Source organism: Protopterus annectens, chromosome 4.part0, assembly GCF_019279795.1.
Source record: "Protopterus annectens isolate FY-2018-M chromosome 4.part0, PAN1.0, whole genome shotgun sequence".
Taxonomy (NCBI): domain Eukaryota; kingdom Metazoa; phylum Chordata; order Ceratodontiformes; family Protopteridae; genus Protopterus; species Protopterus annectens.
In genome coordinates, this window is record NC_056733.1 from 1421640939 (window position 1) to 1421664462 (window position 23524).

A 23524-nucleotide genomic window follows, 5' to 3' on the forward strand; every position below is an offset into this window, starting at 1 on the left:
GAAAACTCTAGTATTTATGATGGACAGCCTTGTCAGGACAGATGGTAGTATACTCCTTATGTGAGGAGTTATGTTCATATTGAAAAGCAAGTTATTTGAAAATGTTTATTAAAGGTAAACAATGTGTAGAAACTCGCCAAGAGGGGCAGAACCTTGCTGCTCCAAGATAGATAAAGAAAGTAATGTACTGCTGCGGTGTAGTAAATCCAAAGGTAGGGCTCGAGGAAAAATATACAGTTATAGTACCAGGTAATGTGCCTATATCACAACCCTACTGTGGAGTGTAATGATGGGCTAGGCAGGACAGTAGGTGACTGAACTGGTAGGTAGGCTGCTGATAAATCCCTACTGGATGCACTTTATGTCCGTGAATATACTAATAAGAAGGGATGCAGTGGTATGTGTGTGTGTGCCAGGAAATGTCTGATCATGAACAAAATAACATGATACAGGTCGAGAAAAAAGGTTAGGTTATTGTCATGCCCTATTGAAATAGGAGTGTGGACGAAGAGCTCGAAATGATGTTATGGCTATCTTAAATAACTCTTGAGTTTAAGTAGACTTGAGATGTTGCAATTCTCATTCAAACCTGGTGGTTGAAATGCATTCAATCTTAGTTGCCATTCTAATTCTTTGGTTCCCAACAAAATGGATACCGGGCCACCTCTGATGTTGTGGGGGACGTGATCAATGGCAAAAAATAAAAAACTGTGATCTTTGTTTTGTAAAATGTGTTTGGAAAGTGCATTGTCCTCATTGCCTTTTTTCCTGGTTTTCCAGTTACCTCTCCAAAAGATTCCAGGTAGTAAAATGCCTCACTGACATCTCATCCTTTTTCCCTGTTGCAGCTGGTGTCCCACAAAGATCTATACTGGGACATATCCTGTTCAGCATCTTTGTTAATGGCCATGACCTGGGCAGTAAGAATGCTGCCTTAATACAATATGGAGACAATTCTACCATAATCTGCTCAGCAAACCACATTGATTCTCAACAAAATCTGACCCAGGAATCCTCCACGTCTATAGAAAACTGGCTGACTACCTCTCAGCAATTCCTAAAATCATAACAAAACAAAAGGAGTTCTCTTCACTTCCAAACAACTCACAATTTGTTTATTATTTATTTTATTTATTTATATTTGTTTATTGGGGTAGTGCACTGATTTTAAGGGACCATTTGCAGGCAAGGCACAGGTGAATAGGATCACACATGAACAACACATATTTAAAGATGCAATGCTATGATAAAATATATACATATTTACAGAAGCATACAGCATTTAGTTCAAGAATCAGTTCATAATGTCAAAAGATGGATGGACAAAATGGAATCATGCTTAATGGTGTTTTCTGGATAAGATGTAACCATAATGAATGAGACTGGGTTATGCTATAGGAATAGTAGCATATCACTATATAGAAAGGTATGAAGACAACAGAAGATGCGAGTGTGAACAGGTTTCTTCCCACTCCGCTCGAGCTCACTCCACTCCCCTACCCACCCACATTCCCACCCACCCCATATCATTTCCTTTATACCAAACCTCCTACTCACTCCCACCCCTCCAGACCCACCCCTTCCTGTCTTCTGGCAAGATCCCTAACTCCTCCCCCAAACACTGAAGACACAACTCCGTCCACCTCCTATTGCTTCCTACCAACAATAACAATTCCAACTGGTAACTACTCCCACCAGTGACTACTCCCAATCCCCTCTCAACGTCACCCCCTTACTGCTCCAGAACTATAAACCTATCCTACATCACCAATAGGTTGCATCCCTATAATACTTCTACTTCCCACACTAACGTGACTTTCTCATCCTATATCATTTTCTATCTCCCTCCCTTGCTGTCCCTCTTCATCCTTCCCTCCTATAACCACCACTTACCTCCTGTATGCAGAGATTCTACAAATACTGAAGCAGACATCTTCTCACCATCTCTGCAGTATTTTGCTATCTGCTCATCTATCTTTTCTTTGCATACCCCTCTTCCTAAGATCAAAATCCCCCTTCCCATTACAGCTATCCCAAGGATAGAGCTAAATTCCTCTACTACTTTCCATACAAACAAACTTTTCTTCCAGCCACATGCCCTACTCCTATCAGGTGACATTCATCCCAGTCCTGGACCCATCCCCTCATTTCCCTACCTTTAATGCTACTACTCCTATAGTAGAACACACTACATATGCCCTAATAAACATATTTCATTCTACTCAATGAATATTAGAAGTGTACTAAACAAAGTAAATGAATTCCATGCCTGGGTTGCCTACCACACTCTAGATATAATATCCCTTACAGAAACCTGGTTAAAACCTCAACATCTCAATAAACAAATACTAGCCCCGGATTACAATATCCTTTGCCATGATCGCCAAAAGGAAAAAGGTGGTGGAATTGCCATACTTTATTCCAACCGAATCATTCTTTCTTGTTCTAACATACCAGTCCCATCCTTTCCTCCTGCTGAACTTCTGACAGCAAACTTTAAACTAAATAACTTCACTACTATCACTGTAGTGGCCATTTACATTCCTCCAGGGGACAACTTTCCTGTACTGGAAAATATTCCATCATAAATCTCACAACATATTTGAAATGAAACATCCTCCTCGGTGATGTAAATATAAACTGGCTAACCCTTCTCCTCTCCATACTCTACCTTATCTATCAACTTACATGGCTTTACACAACTCATCTCAGAACCAACCCACATTAACAATTCAAGCACCTCTAGTACTCTCCATAGACTGGATACTTGTTTCTGTTCCTTGCAAATACCATAACTGTGAAACCTTATCTAATTCTCTAAGTAACCATGCCCCAGTCCTTAGATTCACTCCTCACTTTACCGGGCCACACAGATATATAACCTGTAGTAATATAGCTAATTTCTGCTGTGAGACCTTTAAAACCATACTCTCTAGAGTAAACTGGACTAAACTAAACCAACTCTCCCTAGATGCAGTTTACTCTTTCAACTCCAGTTTTCTTAATATACTCAACAGCCTTGCACTGCTTCACACAGTCTGTATAAAGTAAAAAATATCCCCATGGCTAACTAATGTTACTTGCACTCTAATGAAATCTAGAGACAGGATTTGGAAAACATGGGGAAAAACTAAGCTTCCCGACTTACAAAAATACAAAGAATTCAGAAATCTGACAAAGAAACATTATTAAAGATAAAAGATTAAAGATAAAAATAATTCTACTGCAACCCTCCCACAGCTCAAAGACCAAACCCCAGCAAATTTTGGAACTCAATTAACCAAATATTGCATCCTGGGAACCCTTCTTCTCCCAATCCCTGCCCTAACAAAACACCCAAAGAAACTGCTACCACGTTTAACAACTACTTTATCGAATCTATTTCTAAGTTGTTTACCTCTGAACCCTCTACTGCTAACTCGACTAACCCAGTTAATAACTATATCACCAATTTCTCTGAACCCTCTTCTACTTTTCATTCTTCAAACACTTTTTCTCTCAAGTCTGTTCCTTCTAGCTACATTAAATCTTTACTCTCTAAACTAAAACCCTGCTCTACATCTGCAGATAATATTCCTTCCTATTTCCTTCAATTAGCTGCCGACTCACTTGCTCTCCCAGTATCTATCCTAATAAATCGCTCTGAGTAAAAGGTGCATTCTAACTGGAAATAATTCTACACTCTACTCATACATAAAGGAGGTAACTCCACTGAAATCTCTAACTTTAGGCCCATTGCAATCCTATCCCCTCTCTCTATAGTATTGGGGTAATGCATACATAAGCAAGTCATGGGACACCTACTACAAGAAAATCTGCTTACACCTACACAACATGGCTTCCGCCCTAAACATAGTACTACTACTGCCCTCATATCTTTCCTCAACACCATTTCTCTGGCTAGAGATAAAAACAAACTAGCATCTTCTTAGACCTTTCAAAAGCTTTTGATACCATGTCTCACTCACTTCTATTGAATAAACTGACTGATCTTAACTTCTCCACTTCTGTTGCCTGGTTTTCTACATACCTGTCGGATCGCATGCAATCTGTGAAATAGCTTACTGCTGTCTCCCCTCCTCTCCCAGTTAAAATGGGAGTCCTCCAAGGCTCCATTCTTGGACCATTACTTTTTAATATTTTCACTAACCTATTCTATACTTCCTGCCCTCAATCATCTCTGGTACAATATGCAGATGACTCTACAGTCATCACCATTGTTGACACCCCTTAATGAGCTCATCTCAATCACACAAGCATCATTTAACTCAGTTGAAACCTGGCTAACTAACCTGATTATTCTGAACCCTAAAAAAACAAAACTCCTACTCTTTTTACCACCTTAAACCTACTGTCACTATTCTGTCTCTTAATAACACTCCTATCAAAGTTGAATCTAGCACTAAACTCCTAGGTGTCTTATATACGATCAAGTTAAGCTTGACTTACATGTTAATAACTGTATCCATAAGACACATCTAAAACTTGGCCTCCTATATAGAAATAAAAACTTTCTAACAAACACAGCAAAAGTAACCCTCTCTCATGCATACCTCTTACCCAGTCTATTGTACAGCTTCCAAATCCTCACAAATCTCAACTCTTCTCTCCTTACTAAACTAGAATCAACCTACAACAAAGTAGCAAGATTTGCAGCACACCAAAAGTATAAATACCACCGTCTCTCATTAAAACACTTAAATCGGCTAGAATTACCTCATCAGTTCCTTCTCTCTTAGCTTCAGATAATTCACTCTATTCTATACCAGCCTTCCTATTGCCCCTGCTTATTTACTCTTATCACTCAATACTCCCCCACTAGGTCACTTCGTAGCTCAGATCAAAACCTTCAACAAATCTATAAACTTAAGACCAAACTGGGAAGCAACCTCCTAAGCTACTATCCTACCATCTCTTGGAACCAGCTGCTATTAGAAATCAGGTCCCTCAATCACACCAAAAAAATTCAAAGCAGCTACTAAGGAGTACTTAAAAGGTCACTGGTCCTGTCAGTGTACTCTCCCCCATAAACTTTCCTATCATCTCTAATACAATCCTTTACCTGTCTCCTATGTTATTTACTTCACTGACCTCTCCCCTTTTTCATCCATTAGCTCCTCTAGCCTTTACTTCTTCTCTTGGACCTCATGTCTTCTCTATGTAGGAAAACTCTTTATACTACTATTTAACCTTCTCACACTGCTATTAAAACTATTATCTCTCTCCTCCCTCCCATAAACCTGATGTACTGCAACAGTAAAATATTAAAATACTAAGATACTAAATATCGTTTATTTCTTGTTGTTGTTGTGACTTTCGACTTTTCCCGGTTAGGGGTCGCCACAGCGGAACTCCGGTCCGCTAATGATTGGCAGTTGATTTTTACGTACTGAGTTGCCAGCCCTGATGCACAACCTTCAACGAAGGTATGCCCATTCACATCTGACAAAACTAAAATGATTCCGTTTATGCTGCTTCCTTCCTTACTTTTATCAGATATAGTTGCTTTATTCACTTTTTGTTGTGATTTTCTCGTGCTTATTTTTAAATGCTTATGCTTTGTTATATTATTATGTTTAAATTGATCTCATCTGATTACGTTTAAACTTTATGTAAATGTATGCAGAGCTTTTCTCTCCGGGCCTCTGATGAAAAAGGGCTATTTCAGCTCAGACAATCCCGGTCAACAAATGTAAAATAAAATAAATAAATAGTCACAGAAAAGGTTACTATGGGGGTGAAGAAAGAGAAATAGTAAGAGCAGCGTGCAGAGGAGTAGAAAGGACAGGAAGTGTTAGAGATGCGTTGAGACGAGGGAGGTAGGATGAATGAGAGGCAGTAATTGAGGAAATGACAAGATAAGATAAGGAAGGATGAAAGAGTGCTAAAGGGCCAATTCTGACTGACAGAGAAAAGAGCCCAGTAGTTTAGGTGCTAGGATGGACACTGCATGGTCAAATAAATAAAATTTAGTTATGGATTTAATAGGGTGGGTTGAGATCGAGAGATACTCTGACATTACATGTGGAGGTTTTGGTGAAAAGTTTATTGAAAAAATAAAGGAATAGGGGGGATCTTAATTGAAAGACCAGCACTGGTAGAGGTTTTAGCTGAACCTAGAACAGAAGGTGCCACTAAAACAAGGATGACTAATAGGTCATATAAAATACTGCATGATAATAACAGGAATCAATCGGAGGAGGTTGGAAAAGATTGGGAAGATATATTGGATAAGCAATTCACAAAAATGGGTGGATATATGTAAGGTTCCCACATTTGCAACAAAGTCTAGAAGATTTAGGATTTTTACTTGGAAGACTTTGCATCAGTATTTTTATACCTCAAACAGATTCCAAAGAATTTATGTTCAGGTAGAATGCAAATGTTGGAAGTGTGAAGGGAAGAAATAATTAATTGGGGACATATTTTTGGAAGTGTAATGAGTTGGCAGACTTTACAAATTGCGTGCAGACTACTCTGTCAGAAATACTTGGTGGGCGTACTGGTGTAGCTAAGGAAATTAATTTTTTGAGCTGGGATACAGAATCAGAATTGTGGAGACATAGTAAAGTAAGGTCTTGTTGAGTTTAACTGTGGTGGTTACCAAAAAAAGCAGCTACTAGAAAATGGAAATCTAAATCTAAACCAACTGTACTAGAAGTAGTGAATATATTATCAGAGATAAAAGAACTGGAAGTGGGATCTTTAGAAAAGGATACAAGCAAATGACATAGAAAACATAGGAATTGGGAGAACAATACATGCAGAACAAGGTTTTGGAGGAGGAATGAAATTTAAGAAAAGGCAGGAATTGAATGAGCTATGTAATGTTTGATTGACAATGACTGTATAGAATATTGTATGTGATGTACAATGTTTGCAAATGAAAATGTCAATTTGGTTTTAATTCATATAAATGCAAGATTGCCTATAGCATAAGTGATAATTCAATAAAAATGTTTTTTTTTGTTTAAAAGAAAAGAGAGAGAAAGGGCTTTGTAAATTAGTGACTTTAGTAGGAGTTTTGTTCTCAAATGTATTGGAAGCCATTTGCCTTTGGCAAGAGCTAGGCAGTGGTATTCTTTTTACTGGGTGCATTAGTAATGAACCATCAGATTTTAAATAAAGAAAGCCACTACCCTCCCATTACCTACTCTCTTCTACTTATCACAAGTACTGACAAACATCCAACTAACTCAACTACACCAACTTGAGCAGTTCTACATCAAAGCTTCAAAATTTGCAGCCTATCTGTTTGGCCCTCACAGACATCCAGCAGCTTGAGCTACTTCACCAATTCACATACTCCAAACTCTCTATTATCCACATTCTAATAAACAAACCAAATGACTGCCCATCTCTAGCTAACCTTTACAACCATACAACCCACCCAGAAGCTTGCCCTCTTCTGACAAAGCCCTTCTACATATATCAAAAATCTAATAGCTCTGCAGGCTGTTCCCTCTACTCCCATCAAATGTTAAAAACCTGGAACTCCATTCCCTCCTAACAGTAAGTCAGGAGTGCTGACTGAAGTCATTCAAACTACAGCTAAAGACTGAAGAAGTCATTCAATTTGATGAAAGCGCTTAACCTGTGGATAACTTTTTGTCAATAAATTTCCTTCTGTGGACTCGCAACGCTGTGCTCTTTTTTGGATTACAGCTAAAGACTTGGTTACTCAACTATTGGCCTGCAAGTGTGCTGCACCAGATTAGCACATCACTCCTCTTCAAACTCATCACTGCTCAACCCCCTCTGTACACTCCCCCTACCTGTAATGTAACTCACTCTCTGCACCCTCATCTGTTATATTATACTCCTTCACGCTCAACTACCCTCGTCTTCTAGTTATTAACTCTAGCTCTCTCATCACAATATCTCTTGTAAGACAAATTACTTCCTTTTGAAAATAGCAACAGTATGTCTGTCTGAATACTTCATCAGATTTGAAATACAGTTCTCTTTCTTTTGAAAAATGCTGTGCAGAGCACTGTGTATTACTGTCTTTCATATGTTTGTGTCACTGTCTATTACTGTTGTTTGTACATAGGAGCCTTTCTCCTTGGGCTTCCTTTAAAATGGGCTCTGTGCTCAGTCAGACTTTCATGTAAATAAAATCAATCAATCAATAAATAATCCATCTGCTTAAATTGTGTAGTGAAATTAAACTCCATCTTTTTAATATGCTTACTATCAATTTGTAAATAATTTTACTGCCTTGGTTGCATTCCATTTTCTGACCAACTTAATTATTTAAAAATGCAACCAGTGCCAACCACTACTACAAGATAGGGACTACTGGATGGAACCTGTCCGATATTGTCACTCAAAGGGCAATGGCAAGCTACTATACGTGCGACTGATACACCCTTATTTTATTTACTACTACCTCTCAAACCAGGTAAATCTCTGCACACTTGAGGATTCACAAATGAACAATGCATTCTAATTTAAACCATTATACAAACTTCACTTGCTTTACCGCTACAGTAAAGATGAGGGGTTCCATTATGGATCTCAGCATTTAGCATGTTGTAGGAGAAAACGGTGACAGTGCTTTATAGAAAGCTGTCTTCATGCTGGCAGAATTAATGTGTGAGCCATTATCTGACCTTCAGCAGAGACTTACAATGCCTAATATAAGAGGATATACAACCGCATGTAGTGTAATTCTTACATCAAGTTACTGCATTTCTCTCTCTCTCTCTCTCTCTCTCTCTCTCTCTCTCTTGCTAAATCAGACCATCTGAAACATGAACTATTGTAGCAACCATTCTCTTCTCAGCCTTCACTGCTACAATTCTAGACCTGCAGTCCCTTACAACTACAGACCTTATGGGGTCACATGCCTTACAAAGTGCAACTGCTACAGTTGTTCACAAGAAACCATAACTCAAGGTCAGGGGATAAAGGGCAGGTAACGGTAAAAGACACAGCACGGAAGTGGATCTCAAAGACGTACTCCCGTTTAATCAAATTACAAATAAATATAAAAAACAAACAATAGTAACACAGACATGAGTCATGAGTAAAATAAACAGTGATAAGAAATTAAACATAAGCGCTTTCATCCCGTATTACAAAACTTCAACAGATAAAAAAATTGTAGTCACAGCCTTAAATTTAATATTTAGACCAGTCATATCATAGAATGGAATGACCTCCCAAGAAATAACTTAATCATTAGAGGCATTTAAGCACCAATTCAACATGTACATAATCAATACGCCCCTACTATTCTGACCATTCTTTTTTCACATTAAGAGACCCAATCATGTGCAGGGACTGAGAATAGAAGGAAGTAATACACCAATAACTTGCCAGCCGAAAAATAGCCAATGGTATTGTTGAAAATGTCCTCTCATCCAATCAAAATGAAGTTCTGGATCTAATTGAAAAAGTGCATCGTAAAAACACTGCGTGGCAGAATTAAAATTATAACCATAGGTTATGATCAATCTGTTGTCAAAACTGTGTGTGTGTGTGTGTGTGTGTGTGTGTGTATATATATATATATATATATATATATATATATATATATATATATATATACACACACACACACATATGCATATATATAAAATAAGAAATAAAAAATATACAAATAAAACTGCAAAACACATGTGCACATCAATAAACAATCTCTGCATCGATTTATATTTCAAGATGCTAGAGATAGAAATAAAGTCATTCAACCCCGGATAATTATTTGCATTTGTATGCAACTACCACAGCAGTTCCTGTCTCTCTAATGAGAGATTCCGAGGACCGCCCTTCAAATCTTGCCTAAGTTGCTGATGAATACAGAATCTGAAAAGATGGTTAGGGTCCATTTGGATGTATTTAGAACATTCATCCCTTCATTCATCCGTATGTCATGTAAATGTTCATAGATCCTGTCTTAATCTGCATTCAGTTTTGCTGATAAAGGAAGCAGGGCAATTAATGCAGCATAAACTACTCCTTTAGAGAGACAGTTGAACCAGCCACTGATTTTAACCAGCATGTTATTTAATCTTAGATGGTCACACACTAAAATCTCAGAGCAATAATTACAGTGGCTGCATTTCTTCATCCTTGGGTTTTGAACATTAAATGAACCCTGGATTCAAGGATGCTCTTGAAGTTTTTACTCTCTTGAAGACAACAGACAGGGCCCAAGCATTTGGTGACTACTCTGGGAGCAGTAGATAAGCCAAAGGACAGTGCAGAGAACTGAAAGTGTTGTGAACCTGCTCTGAAGTGCAGGAATTTCCTGCCCGATTCCCTGATGGGGATGTGGAGGTAGGCATCTTTTAGGTCTAGAGTCACTAGCCAGGCATTGTTTTGTTAGCATAGGAGCAGCTGCTGCAAAGTTAGCATTTTGAATCTAGGGACCACCAGGGAGGTGTTCAGAATGGATAGATCCAGGATGGGGCGCCAAGTGCCCTCTTTTCTGGGAACAAGGAATAGTCTGGAATAAAAGCTTTTGCCTGTTTGATCTGAGGGGACAGGTTCTACTACCCCCAGGGATATGAGAGTTTGGACCCGTTTCAATGCCTCTGCCCACTGATTTGGAGGTAAATCTGGGTACCCTCTTAGGATTGGGAGTTCGCTGAAAGAGAATTTGTATCCCTAAAAATGATCTTTAAGACCCACTGGTCCTTTGTTACAGAAAGCCAATTGTCTTTGAAGAGGGAGAGCCTTCCTTCTAGTTTTTGATGAGTGAAGGGAGGGCAGAGGGGGGAGGGGGAGTCATTGTGAGTGTTTGCCATACAAGGTTGGCTTAGAACTCCCTGCCTAAGAGATGGAAGTGGTCCGTTGTTTGCTTCTCTGCTGGCCCTGGGATAAGGGCCTAGATGATCTGTCTCTGCGTGGCTTACCTTGGCCCTGTCTGCTAGGTGCAGGGAAGGCCCAGCGCTTAGAAAGAAAGTTCCTGCTGAATCTGGGAGGTTGCACCTGAAATAAATATTTTACTGTTTGCATAGATTTTGCTTTGTCTTCCATCTTTTTAAGCACCTCTTCTGCTTTTTCCCCCAAACAAGTGCTACTTATCTAGGGGTGCATCAATAAGTTTAGACTTGACATGATCAGGGAGAGATTGTTCCTTCAGCCATGCAGGTCTCCTAATAACAGATCCTGTCACTGCTGCCCTGCTAGAGGATTCTAGGGCATCACAGCTGCATTGTAATGAGTGTTTGGCCACTTGAGAAGCAGAGTGCAGTAAATCTGCTAACTCTTTTGAATTGGCACAGTCAGGAAAGGTAGCAATTTTCTGTTTTAATAGTTCCACAGTGTGTTGCTGATATTTTAACATATGGAAGTGACAACTGAGTGCTCTGATGGCTAAGGTTGCAGAGGTGTTTACTTTTTTTACCCCATCTGTCCAGAGCTCTGGAGTCTTTGTCAGAAGGAAGAGGATTCTTGGCAGAACTAGTCTTAGCTCCTTTAGGTCCCTGTGTAATGACCTCTGGATCTGCAGCATGATTTCTGTACAGGTATTTGTGAGAATCCGGTACTCTGTAGTACCTGTCAGGTTTACTGGAGGCAGGAGGGAGGGCGTCAGGGGCTAAGCTGGACTCATGGAAAACATCATCCACCACTTCTAAAATAAGGGGGATGGCCAGGGGTCTGTGCTGGGGCAGGTCCAGAAACTTTAAGTCTTTTCTTAGACTGTTGGAAGTCCTAAGATTCCCATTGGAAATGTTTCCTGAGGGAGTAAAGGGTTTCCTCAAAGGAAAGGTCCTCTGGAGGGGAGGTAGAAGGGATGGAGTCCTCTGCATCTGAATCCTCATAAGCAGTTACGGGATGCTGTTCCTCTTCAAAAACTGAACAGTCTGATTCTTCAGAATCCTGTTCTGTCAATTTCTGGAGAAGGGTGGCTTTTCCTTTCAGAAATTGTGGCCTGACTACCCCGGATAAGGGAGATGAGATCCTCCGACATTTTAAGCATTTGTGCTTGGGGTGGTGGAGATGTAGCAAGATGGTGGCTAGAAGCAGATTTCCTAGGAGTGGCCTGGCTTCTAGGCCTGAGAGAATTCGTCGGTCTGACAGAAAAGGTGGTCAGATGCAAAGATGTCGTTTTTTGTCTAGATTCATAGTGCGGAAGGCCTCCTCGGAAGCCAGTGACTATGTCGCGGCTCCGGACCCAACCGAGGCACAGATAGCCAAAGCCTTGGAAGATGAAGAAGGGTCTTGGTAGAGGCTTACATAGATATCAAATTGGGCATCAGGGGCTGCGAAAGCACCTCACTTGAATTCTGGAGAACGGACAACCTGCTTAGCGGTAGCATTGTCGGAAAACTTAGCCTTGTCTCTATCTTTATCTCTATGTTTTTTCAGAATGTCCACATTGCTGGCTGATGGACGCAAATGCGAAGACGGGACACAGAAATAACTGTCTACAAAAAGAGCACTACGGCAAATGTTTCTCGCATTAAAGAGGGCACAGAACCGGCAATGGTGGACGTCGTGGTCTGGGCCTAAACAAGTGATGCAGTATGAATGGAAGTCTCGGTGTGGGATCTGCTTTTCACAGGTGAGACAATTGTTAACTTTTTTGGACATTGGTTAGTGCAAGAAAAAAAGGATCCCCAACGGGGTACTTAGCTTTAGACGTTTTCAGCTGAAATTCAACTTCTGGTAGCGACCGACGGGCACCCATGCAAACTCCTTCTGCTATGGGCTCCATGGCAAGAAAGACTGATGTAATGATGTCTGCTGCCTTGCTTTATGGCACTGACGACCTGACATCAGACTACAGGCGACTGCAGCTGACGCAAAAAAAAATTTACTCTGGTATTCGGGCCGACAGAGGGCTACCACAGCACGGATAATCCACAGGTGAGGACTCCAACAGTAAAACATGAAGAACATCATTTACTACAATACCACTGCCTATTTTTCAGCTGGCAAGTTACTGGTGTATCACTTCCTTTTAATCTCAGTCCCTGTACATGATTGGATCACGTAATGTGACAAGAGATTGGTCAGAATAGTAGGGGTGTGTTGATTATATACATGTTGATTTGGTGCCTAAATGCCTCTAATGACTAGATTATTTCTTGGTTTCTTGGGGGCTCATTCCATTCTATGATACGATTGGTCTAAAGGTTAAAATTAAGGCTGTGACAACTTTTTTTTTTTTTTGATGAAGTTTTGTAATACAGGACGAAAGAGCTTATCATGTTTTAATTTCTTATCGCGGTTTATTTTACTGTGTTACTATTGTTTGTTGTTTATATTTGTTTGTAATCTGATTAAACAGGAATATGTCTTTGAGATCCGCTTCCTGTGCAGTGTTTTACCATTTCTTTAGTTTAATTTGCGTTTGTTCCTAGTGGTATAAAGGGCAAGTATATGTAACACTCCTTAGCCACTTGGAAAACATTCTGGCAACCCTAATGAAGTATGCGAACGTCTACATGCCCAAAGGGTTTATGTGCTGCCATGTGCAGCCCACTGCAATCTTAAGCTACAATCACTACTGCTCTCCTGGATACAAGAGGTCTGTAAGCACCATGATAACCTCTCGTATCCTCTCCATGGAATGGCACAGCAGGCAGAAAGGCACTTCACCTCATTCCCCCAACTCACATAAACAGATTTTTTCCATTCATCTGTTATTCGAATTCAAGCCACTAAAAGCTCTGCCTTCAGCCTCTGTACAAAGATGCAAGAAGCCAACTCCTGAGATGCATTCAAGGAAATGTTGGTCATTAATGTCACAGATTCAGGTCAGCTCCGTTTAGGCAGATCATGAAGTGGAGACGCATATGGATAATACACTGCCAAATGAAAAGTTATTCAGCAATCCAAAGGCTTCATATCGGGTATATAGAGGACCTTAAACAATCTCTGTTAATGAAGATAAAAGAGATTCTCAAGGCAATCGGGTAGTCCTACAGGAAAACGTGACACAGTAAATCCTTAAGGTAAGTCAGTGCACATTACAAAGCAAACTGCAGACTACATGATCAGGGGGGACTTAGTTTAACATAAAAGCACAAGTTTAAACACTGATGTGCCCGGAACTGTCAACCAAAAGAAACTGCAAGATGTTTATGAGAATGGTATATAAATGTATATGGATGTTATATTTCAACAGAATTGTTATGTTTTTTACTAAAAGACAATCGACAAGGAAATTAAGCACTGTGCACTTTAAATTTAGATGAATTCATTCAATTTATTACAAGGAGATGATGTACGTGATTGGCCGATGCTTATACTTAAACTTACTGTGGCTATAATGCATTGTTCTGATGAAGTCCACAGAGTAGATGAAAGCGCTTAACTTATTTGTAAAGTAAAAGGTTTTTTATATTTTTTTTAAACTTTTATTAATAAACGGAGGTTTTGGAACTTCATTGCGTGCATGGTGCTGGTATATACAGAGTCTGTGAACAGATTTGGAGTTATTTTGTTATAAAAGCACAAGTTACAACAGGTAAGAGCCAAGTACGTCTTTCAACTTTTCCATCAGTTTGATAAGCCACAGATTTCAAGACAGAGGACAAGAAAAGGCTTCTGGTACTGGAACTCTATGCAATTTGTCACATCATGTTTTGTTGACATATGACTTTAGTGTACCTTTCAACAAAGTCTTGAACTTTTGACACCAGTGTGTTGAGTGCTGCTTTGCTGCCCATACTATTTTATACTATTTCTGAGGCTGGGAAACTCACAGGAAAAGGAAAGGATGATTTTTTTTTCTCAGAGCTTGTTCAATTTCAAGAGATAGCTTATTATGAGACAGAGGAGGGTGCAGCCTCCAGAGCCCTCCTAAGAGTTTACTGAACTGGGAAGTTTTCATTTTTTGTTAATGCTTTAGACACTTCAGCTGCAGAACTTTAAATCTCAATAAAACAAGGGTAGACACCAACCAGCAATGGAGATTTAGATGAAGCTATGCAAGAACTCCTGTGCAAGTTTGCAAATCAAAGGCTAGCACAACAACTAGCAGTTTATGGTTTAGTTATGAAGGTTAAACATTCAACAAGAAGCAGAAAGAAAAAATAAAATATCCGTAGGCTGCAAGCATACCCACAACCACTAACTGCCTCAAAGGCTATCGTGCAACACTTTCTGCAAGATTCTTGTAAATAGTTTCTCAGTTTGTGCTTTCACTGCATATATGTGGGAAGCGACTCCTGATCTGGGAATACATGGATGTATTCCGTTTCTGCTAAAAAGTGGAATGAGGTGAAGAATGGTACACTAGTGGAATACACTGTGCATATCAATAATTCATGCATTCACTCCACGTACAGTCAGTCTCCCTGTACTGCTTAAAGCAAATGTATATGTGACTATTAAGTGCTGTGCAACAAACTTGTAAATATACAGAGGAATTTAAATGAAGGAACATTCAAACAAAAACTGGATGCACATAACTTACTTCTTTCTGTCTTTGTCTTTCTTCAGTGGTTGCTGGGAAGTGGCCTGTAGTGACTGAGACTGTAAGGTTTCTACTGCTACTTTTCTTCTGTTAAAAGCATTGATCTCTTCTTCTAGCTCTTTCCTCTTTTCATCAACTTTTCTCTTTTCTTCTTGACTTGATTTCTTCAAGTGTTCAAATTTTTCATGAAGCTGCAAAGTGGAACAAATAATGGGTAACCAGTTTTGAATGTGATTTTTTTTTACCTAAAGCAGTTATTGCTATTTTCATATCTGAACAGTTATATTTACCTGCCAAGTTAAAAAAAGAATACACGCTAGGCCACACAAACACAGTGAAAGTCACAGTTACAGAAGCAATTTAAATGGAAATATATTAACACACAGTTTGACTTACAGAACAAAAGTGAGCTGATGCAACAGGCAGAAAGATAACAAGACAAAGGCTGCAGTACCTGCAACTAAAACAGACAATGAGTGCAGGATAACAATAATTCTCAAAAAGTGGCAAATATTCAGTGGTAACTGGCAGAAAGCACAAGCAACAATGACAGCAGTTGCAAAAGACAGTGGACTGCAGTAAATAAAACCAACTATCAGATCATAGCATGTTACAGGACCCCTCTGATAACCCTTGAAAACTACTTTCAATTTCTAAATATACTGGATAAACTTAAAATATACAGTATCATCATCTTAGAAGACGTTGATAAAGTGGGATGTCTATACCTCAAAATTATGTTATTCATCCAAATTCCTTGATTTCATAAACAATAACTCTCTGGACCAAATAGTCAGAGAACCCAACCAGAGGACAAAATATCCTTTATCTGGTCTGGATGAATACAGCATCTATACGAACTATCTTCCAGTTAACTTTGACCATAAACTGGTAACCTTCCCCTTCAAAATCCCCAAATCTTCAGATGTAAATATCACAGCATTCAAAGACTTCAGATGTAACAATCTCCTGCAACTCTATGATGAAGGCTCAAAATTCAAGGAGAACTGTAACCCTAAAGATTGACATGATTACGTCTAGTAGTTACACAAGTAAATTCTGCACTCACCTAAATAAGTGTATTAACCTGAAAGACCTTATCAGAACCAAACAAAATGGAAAGTTCAAGATCAAAAAACCCTGGTGGTCCACATGCATAAATAAATATGATAAAAGAAAAATGCTTCTTAGAATATATACAGTAAAACTAATGATCCATAAATCAAAGTCAACATCAAAAAAAATTATTGAACAGACTGAAAAATACTATTAGAAAAACAAAGCCATCCCATGACCTTGGACTAGCACTGGAAGGCAAGGATCATTAGAAATTCTTCTTTACTTACATCAGGAAATTAGAAAAATCACACTAAACACTGCTATGAAATTATTCAAAATGGCACCAACTACTCAAATCCACTCGATATCGCAAATCTATTAGCTAACAAATTCAGTGCAGATTGATGGGCTGAACTATCCAAAACCCACACATTCCAAAGGATCTCAAATCCCCCTTACAATCACAAAAGAACAACTGCTAAAGGCACTTTCTGAAACAAAAATGCAACCTCCATGGGACCTGATAACATGCCTGGCTATCTGCTAAACAGGACTAAACATGTGCTGGTAGACTTGCTCTTACACTCTCACTGGCTTTGTCCCTAAGGTATGGAGCACAGCAGGTGTGATGCCACTTCACAAGGATGGGCCGACCCTGGAAATTACAAACTCGTGAGCTTGATGAACCTCATTTGCAAGGCCACGGAACAGGTCATAAATGACCTGATAAACTACAATATTAAAAATCTTATAGGACTTGACAACCAGCTGTAAAATTAATCTGGTAAACTTTGAGATAGCAACACAAGCCATGGACAGCAGTCATGCTCTCCATACAGCATATCTTAACCTCACCAAAGTATTTCATACCATACTACATGCTAACATAATTGACAAGCTAACTGTGCTCCAAACTAAGCCCTAGGAAGTTAGGTAGATAGCAAATTGGCTGAGAGGTAGAGCAAGCACAGTGAGGGAGGTAGGTGCATCCTCAAAGTATGAAGTAACCAATGGAGTCCCTCTGGGATCCATACTAGGATCTCTACTATTTGTCATATACTTCTCTGATCTCCACATCAAAAATGGGAATCTCAAGTCTGTAGACAATTGTAAACTGGAGGTCATCCTCAAATACCTTTCTGGAATGCAGAAGCTACAATTTGAACTTACACATGTTAATAGTGAGTGCACATAAACTAGGCTAAAACTAAATGCTAAAACGTGCAAAATTACATTTGGTAAATTATCTCTCAACCCAGCTTATGGTGCAAACAAACCACTCCAAAATGGATATGCTGAAATAGACCTTGCAACATGGGGTAGATAATTTCCTCTGCTTTGATCACCATGTTACAACAATGATTAGAAAATCCATTCAGCTGGTGCAGTTGATCACAAGTTATCTAATCTCTGTCCACAGAAGACCTTACCGTTTTACACTGTGCATTGTTCAGGCCCATCACAGAATGCCCCTTTGGAATGCATCCTATATGACATATTAGGCAGTTTGACAGACACCAGAAGATCCTAACAAAAAAGATCACAGGCCTACCAGGAAAGGCTGGAGACTGTGTACCTGTATTAAGTGTTTTACAGACACCTTATGTGCAATATGTGTCTTACTTTTAAGGCCATTAGGGATCAGACAGTCAAAGACCTCTTATATCTCCACAAAACAAACAAATCAGGGAAAAATGGGACCAGGCATCCAAACCTGCTTCAGCAAATAAACAAATCACAGTGGAGATTGATCACATGACTATCCATTCTCTGGAACAAACTTCTACTCCAGATTAAACAATGTGACATATGCTCTACCTTTAAAAAAACAGACAACTGGAAGGGCATTCATAAATTCACCCCAGGCATGAATGGCCTATTGTTCCTTGCAAAAACAAGGTTAAGGTCTAAGGATGGGTACCGACAAGCAGTAAATGGCCACATGGTCCATTGACTTTCATTTTCTATGAGGAACCATAGAGGTGCATCAATGAATCAAATCCTGTACCAAGAAAAGAAGGCCAATGAAGCCTGGCTAAAGACTGCATTAAAAAGGATGACTAATTACAATCAACAAAGCATAAAACAGAATGTTGCACAGGAAGAGAAACACGCCCTATGAGAAAACCATAAAGAAAAAACAGCTAAGGTTAAAAATAGCAAGTCGCCCTAGAGGGAATGAGATGTACTTAAGTGCAGACTGGGCGCATGTTCATCAGACAAAAAAAAAAAAAAAACACAGAACCATGATGGATAAGCCAAGACACAAGAAAACAAGTGCTGTTTGCGATTACCAGACAACAAGAAACAAATATTACATATTTTTAAAGCATCTCATAAAACAGCAACAGGGAAGATGACATGGAAAAGTGTATGGAGGATAGGGATTGTTTTGGTTTAACATCCTGAAGAAAAAAAAAATACTCATACAACTTTAGGGACGTAAAAAGTGGGGGTGTCCAGATGATCTAATCCCACTGTGCATTCAAACACAATGCAGAGATGCTGGGGAAACACAAGTACAACTGCACACACTATTCCTAGAAAGTGGAGTTTAGACAGGACTGGTAGTCTCACTTCTATTCTAGGGAAGATCATTAAAATAATGACAACGGATAGTCTACTGGACTTTCAGAATGCTAAAAATTGACTGGCCAAATACAAAAGTCAGTATCAGTGAGGTGCCGCGGGATTAAAGGTACCAGATATCACTGTAAGGATGGAGGTAAGGTAAACCTGCTAGTCATGCTCCTACACTGCTGTGATGAAGAACAAAGGTGCCAGTCTTGGGTCATATTTGCTATGGCATGAACGACAAATCAATTAGAGAAAGAGAGCAGGAGATAAGATCATGTATTCTTTTGAGGGGTGAACTACAGGCTTTCAAGGAGAATATACACATCTGAAGAAGGTGGAAGAAAAAATGTCTAGGAGTTAGAATAACTTTCAATATAGGCAGCAGAAAATTAAGCTATCAGGTGCAAGACCGAGACTTGATAGGCTCATAGGTCCGGTGAATAAGCTATTGGCCATTGAGAAGCTTGATGCCCCATATCCCATAGTAGAACTATGGGTGCCCATACAGTGATCTAGTTCCTTCCTGAAGGTATGGATTGATGGGCTAAATTTAAACGAGACAGGAAGATAATTCCACATGAAATAAAACGTCACGTCTGTATAGCAGATATGCATTTTTACTGAAGCAAACTGTGCACTTATGTTCACGTCACTGGAGAGTATTCTTAGCAATGAGTTTGAAATAGTAAATTGATATTTGGCATATCAGGCAGAAGAAGGCAAAAGTCGTGATGGTTTTTGCTAAAAGACAAGCCCCGAAGTGCTCTCATTCTTTGTGAGAATCTCTCATCCTTCATCAAGTGTACCAAACGGTACAAAAGTATGTTCCAGAACAGGTAGAATATTGTACTATACTACTAGTCTGATAAAACTGCAAACTGGTGGGCAGTTTCCTTCCTGACATTGCTGTTAAACCCATGGGTGGATCATATAAGCAACTCCATGTATTCTGTGGATTGTAGCAGCTATATAGGCATTACATGGAAGGTCGTTTTATACAAACATTACACAGTCTTTTAATATTTCAAAAAATAGCAGATGATGTCCATTGACAGTATATTAAGCTGATGGGGTAGGGGTTGCCAAGTACTAGAATGCTGCATTTTTGACAGTGAAGAAATAAAGGCAAGGCAATTTCTACTGAAGTATTCATGTGTTTGAAATGGGTGGTGTCAGTGGCGTGAAGGATACTGCTTCTGATCTTGCAGTGGTCTGCTTAGTTCATAAGCCAGATGGAGAAGTCAATTTTGAATCTTAGAAGAACTTTATAAAAATGGTATGACAATAAAGGCAAGAGGAGAAACAGCAGAGTCTGATATGCGCACAGTGAAAACTGTAAAGGAAGACAGGATATGTATGCACAGTATTATCAAGTGAGGGATGGAGCTGAAGCAGCTGGATGTGGGTCAATTTAAGGCACATGTAAGGAAATACTATTTCTCAGAAAGTACAGTCGTCTAAAATCGTACCATAATAGTAGATGTCCTCTTCACTGTTGCAGTACACATTACAATGCGGATCCCCTGCCACAGGCGGCCCAATGTCTGTCCAGTATACCAAAGCCTTTAGGTTGCTTTAAGGCATGCTCTACATCACACGTATGCTCCTTGCATAGCTATGACATAAAGGTGACATCCGGACATACAATCTTCAGAACTAACAGCCCCAGTACGAATGCCAGTTCAGGGAATAGAAAGGAAATCAGTACAGCCAGAAGAGAAATGGACCAGAGGGTGGAGGGAGTGAATATTGCCAACAGTGAAGAGAAGAACATCTACTGTTATGGTAGGATTTTACACAACTGTACTATGCCCTTCAATTTCACTGTTGCAGTATTCTTTACACTAGGGAGAGTGCTACAAAAAGTCTTATCCAAATAAAATCTGAGTTGTCTGTGCACATCCAATGCGTGCAGCACCTTCTCACTGGGACACTGTGGAGAAGGGAAAAAGTGGGCAAATGAATAGACAGATGAAGAGACAACTCATTCACCACCTTGGGCATAAAAGGAGGATTAGTATGCAAGGGACACTTTGCCCTTATGAAACATCAAAAAAGGAGCCAAGCCATAAGGACCTGAAGCTCAGACACCCATCTGGCAAACGTAAGGGCTAACAAGTACAGTCTTCCAAGAGGTTGCAAAGAAGCTGAGGCTGCAGGCTGAGAAGGAGCTTGGGCCAATCTTTCTAAAACAAAATTAAGATCCCAGGGAGGAGGAACAGGCATCCTGGGTGGCCTAAGATGAAGGATGCCTTTAAGGAATCGTTTAACTTCAAATCTAGAAGCTAAAGAAGGCAAAAAAGGTAGACAAGCATAAATAGATGGTAAGTGGGCCTTAACACAAGAATAAGCCAATCCAGCATTGAGCAATTCACACATATAACAGAGAAAGTACAGTTGTGTACACTTAATATAAATGTAGAAGTGCAAGTGTATTCACTGTTGCAGTCATCACGTTTGGGTTGTCCCTGTCAGGGTAGCCCTCAGCTGGCCCGAATACCAGAGACTTAGTATTTCTACATCAGTTGCTGTCGCTTGAGGACTGATGTTAGGTCGACAGTGGTAAAAAGTAAGGCAGCCAACGCCATTACATCAGTTTTTCTTGCCCTAACCTGTCAGGAGCCCCCACGGTAGGAGACTAAGTTCTGGTGGAAGAACCCCACCAGTGCAAAATAAATGCCAATATATCCCTTGTAAGGAAAGGAGAACAAGGAAGAATGGTAACAAAAGGAGAAGGAAAAAAAAGAGGATGGAGGGAGGGAAACCCAGGACTGCAACAGTGAATACACTCGAACATCTACATTTATGGTAAGTGTACACAACTGTATTATGTTCTTCGTGTTTCACTGCTGCAGTCATCACATTTGGGTAGATTCCCAAAGCTGAGGAAATGGGTGGAGGCAGTCAAGGAACCTAGGGGCTGGCTAGGATGCCCTGCAAGACTGCAGAGGCAAACCCTGCCCTGAATTTGGAGAAGAGAGGCAGGTGGTAATGCTTGGTACAAGTGTGAACAGATGTCCAGGTGGCAGCCTCCAGGATCTACCTGGTGGGGGACTCCTCTGAAGAAAGCTGCAAAGGTGGAGGCTGCTCTGGTGGTGTGTGTCCTGACCCCCTTGGGGGGAGGCTTACCATGCTGTTTGTAGCAGAAATGGATGCAGTGTGCTATCCATTTGGAAATGGTTTGCTTGGAGATGGCTTTGCCTTCTGCTCCTGTAGCAAAGCTAACCAGCAATTGATCAGATGTTTTGAAAGGTTTAGTCCTGTCCAGATAATATCTGAAGTGTCTGCGCACATCTAGAGAGTGAAGAATCCTTTCCCCCTTGTTCTGGGGATTAGGAAAGAAGGTGGGCAAATGAATGGATTGGTTGAGAGCCACACTGGACACCACCTTGGGCATGAACAACTGGTTAGTTCTGAGGGATACCCAGTCTGCATGGAAGATGATGAAGGGTTCCACAGCCATGAGTGCTTGCAGCTCAGAGACTCTTCTGGCTGAAGTGATGGCCAGAAGGAAGGCCATCTTCCAGGAGAGAAATTTTGGCTTTGCAGAAGAAGCTGGTTCTAAAGGAGGCAGGGTGAGCTTTTCCAAGACAAAGTTAAGGTCCAAAGCTGGTGTTGGTGCCCTTCTGGGGAGCCTCAAGTTGATAAACCCTCTCAGGAGCTGTTTGGTCAAAGGGTGTGAGAAAAGGGGCTGCTCAGTGGGAAAATGAGCAGAAATAGCAGAGGCATGAATTTTTATGGAGGAGAACGAAAGACCACTGTGTAGTAGGTCAGCTAAGTAATCCAGGATGAGAGGGAAGGAGGGCTGTGCTGTATTGGCCCCCTTAGCCTGGATCCAGGTGCAGAACCTTTTCCATTTATCTGCATAAGACTTTCTGGTGCTAGGGCGTCTGGCCTCACGGATGGATTGGTTCAGAGTTAGGGAATAAGCCAAGCTGCCAAACTGAGTGTCTGCAATTGGGGATGCATGAACTCCCCTACCCTCTGGATTAGGAGGGTGGGAATCTGAGGAAGATGCCATGGAGGCAGTGGGGACAGGCTGCGCACCAAGAGGTACCAGTGCTGTCAGGGCCAGTCTGGAGCTATAAGAATGGTCCTTTGTTTTTCCTCCCTTATTTTGATCAGAACCCTGGGGATGAGAGGTAGGGAAGGAAAGGCACAGACCAAGAGGTCGACCCAGGAGAAGGACAGGGCATTCACTTTCCAAGCCATGCAGTGATGCTCCCTGGTGCAGAATTTGCTGAGCTGATGGTTGGTGTGGGAGGTAAAGAGGTCGACCTTCGGGGTTCCTCATTTCTGAGTTATTAGGAAGAAGGTACTTCTGTAGAGCTGTCACTCGTGTGGGTCCAAAAAGTTTCTGCTTAATTGGTCTGCCAGATTGCTGAGAGAGCCTGGTAGGTATTGTGCTAACATGTGTATTTGCATGGAAGAGGCTGTGGGCCAGCCTGCATAGAGGATAGGAATGAGTCCCCCCCTGCTTGTTGATGTACCACATCACAGTGGTGT

At 40.4% G+C, this 23524-nt stretch overlaps 1 protein-coding gene across 2 annotated transcripts in view; it reads right to left on the bottom strand.

Moving 5' to 3' along the window:
* SEPTIN8 (septin 8) overlaps positions 1-23524 on the bottom strand; it is a 1286408-nt gene that overhangs the window by 402341 nt on the left and 860543 nt on the right. For both annotated transcript variants that reach the window (XM_044069252.1, XM_044069253.1), the window contains exon 9: positions 15383-15573. In XM_044069252.1, the coding sequence (XP_043925187.1) occupies positions 15383-15573 (191 nt within the window). The remainder of the gene's footprint in view (positions 1-15382; positions 15574-23524) is intronic.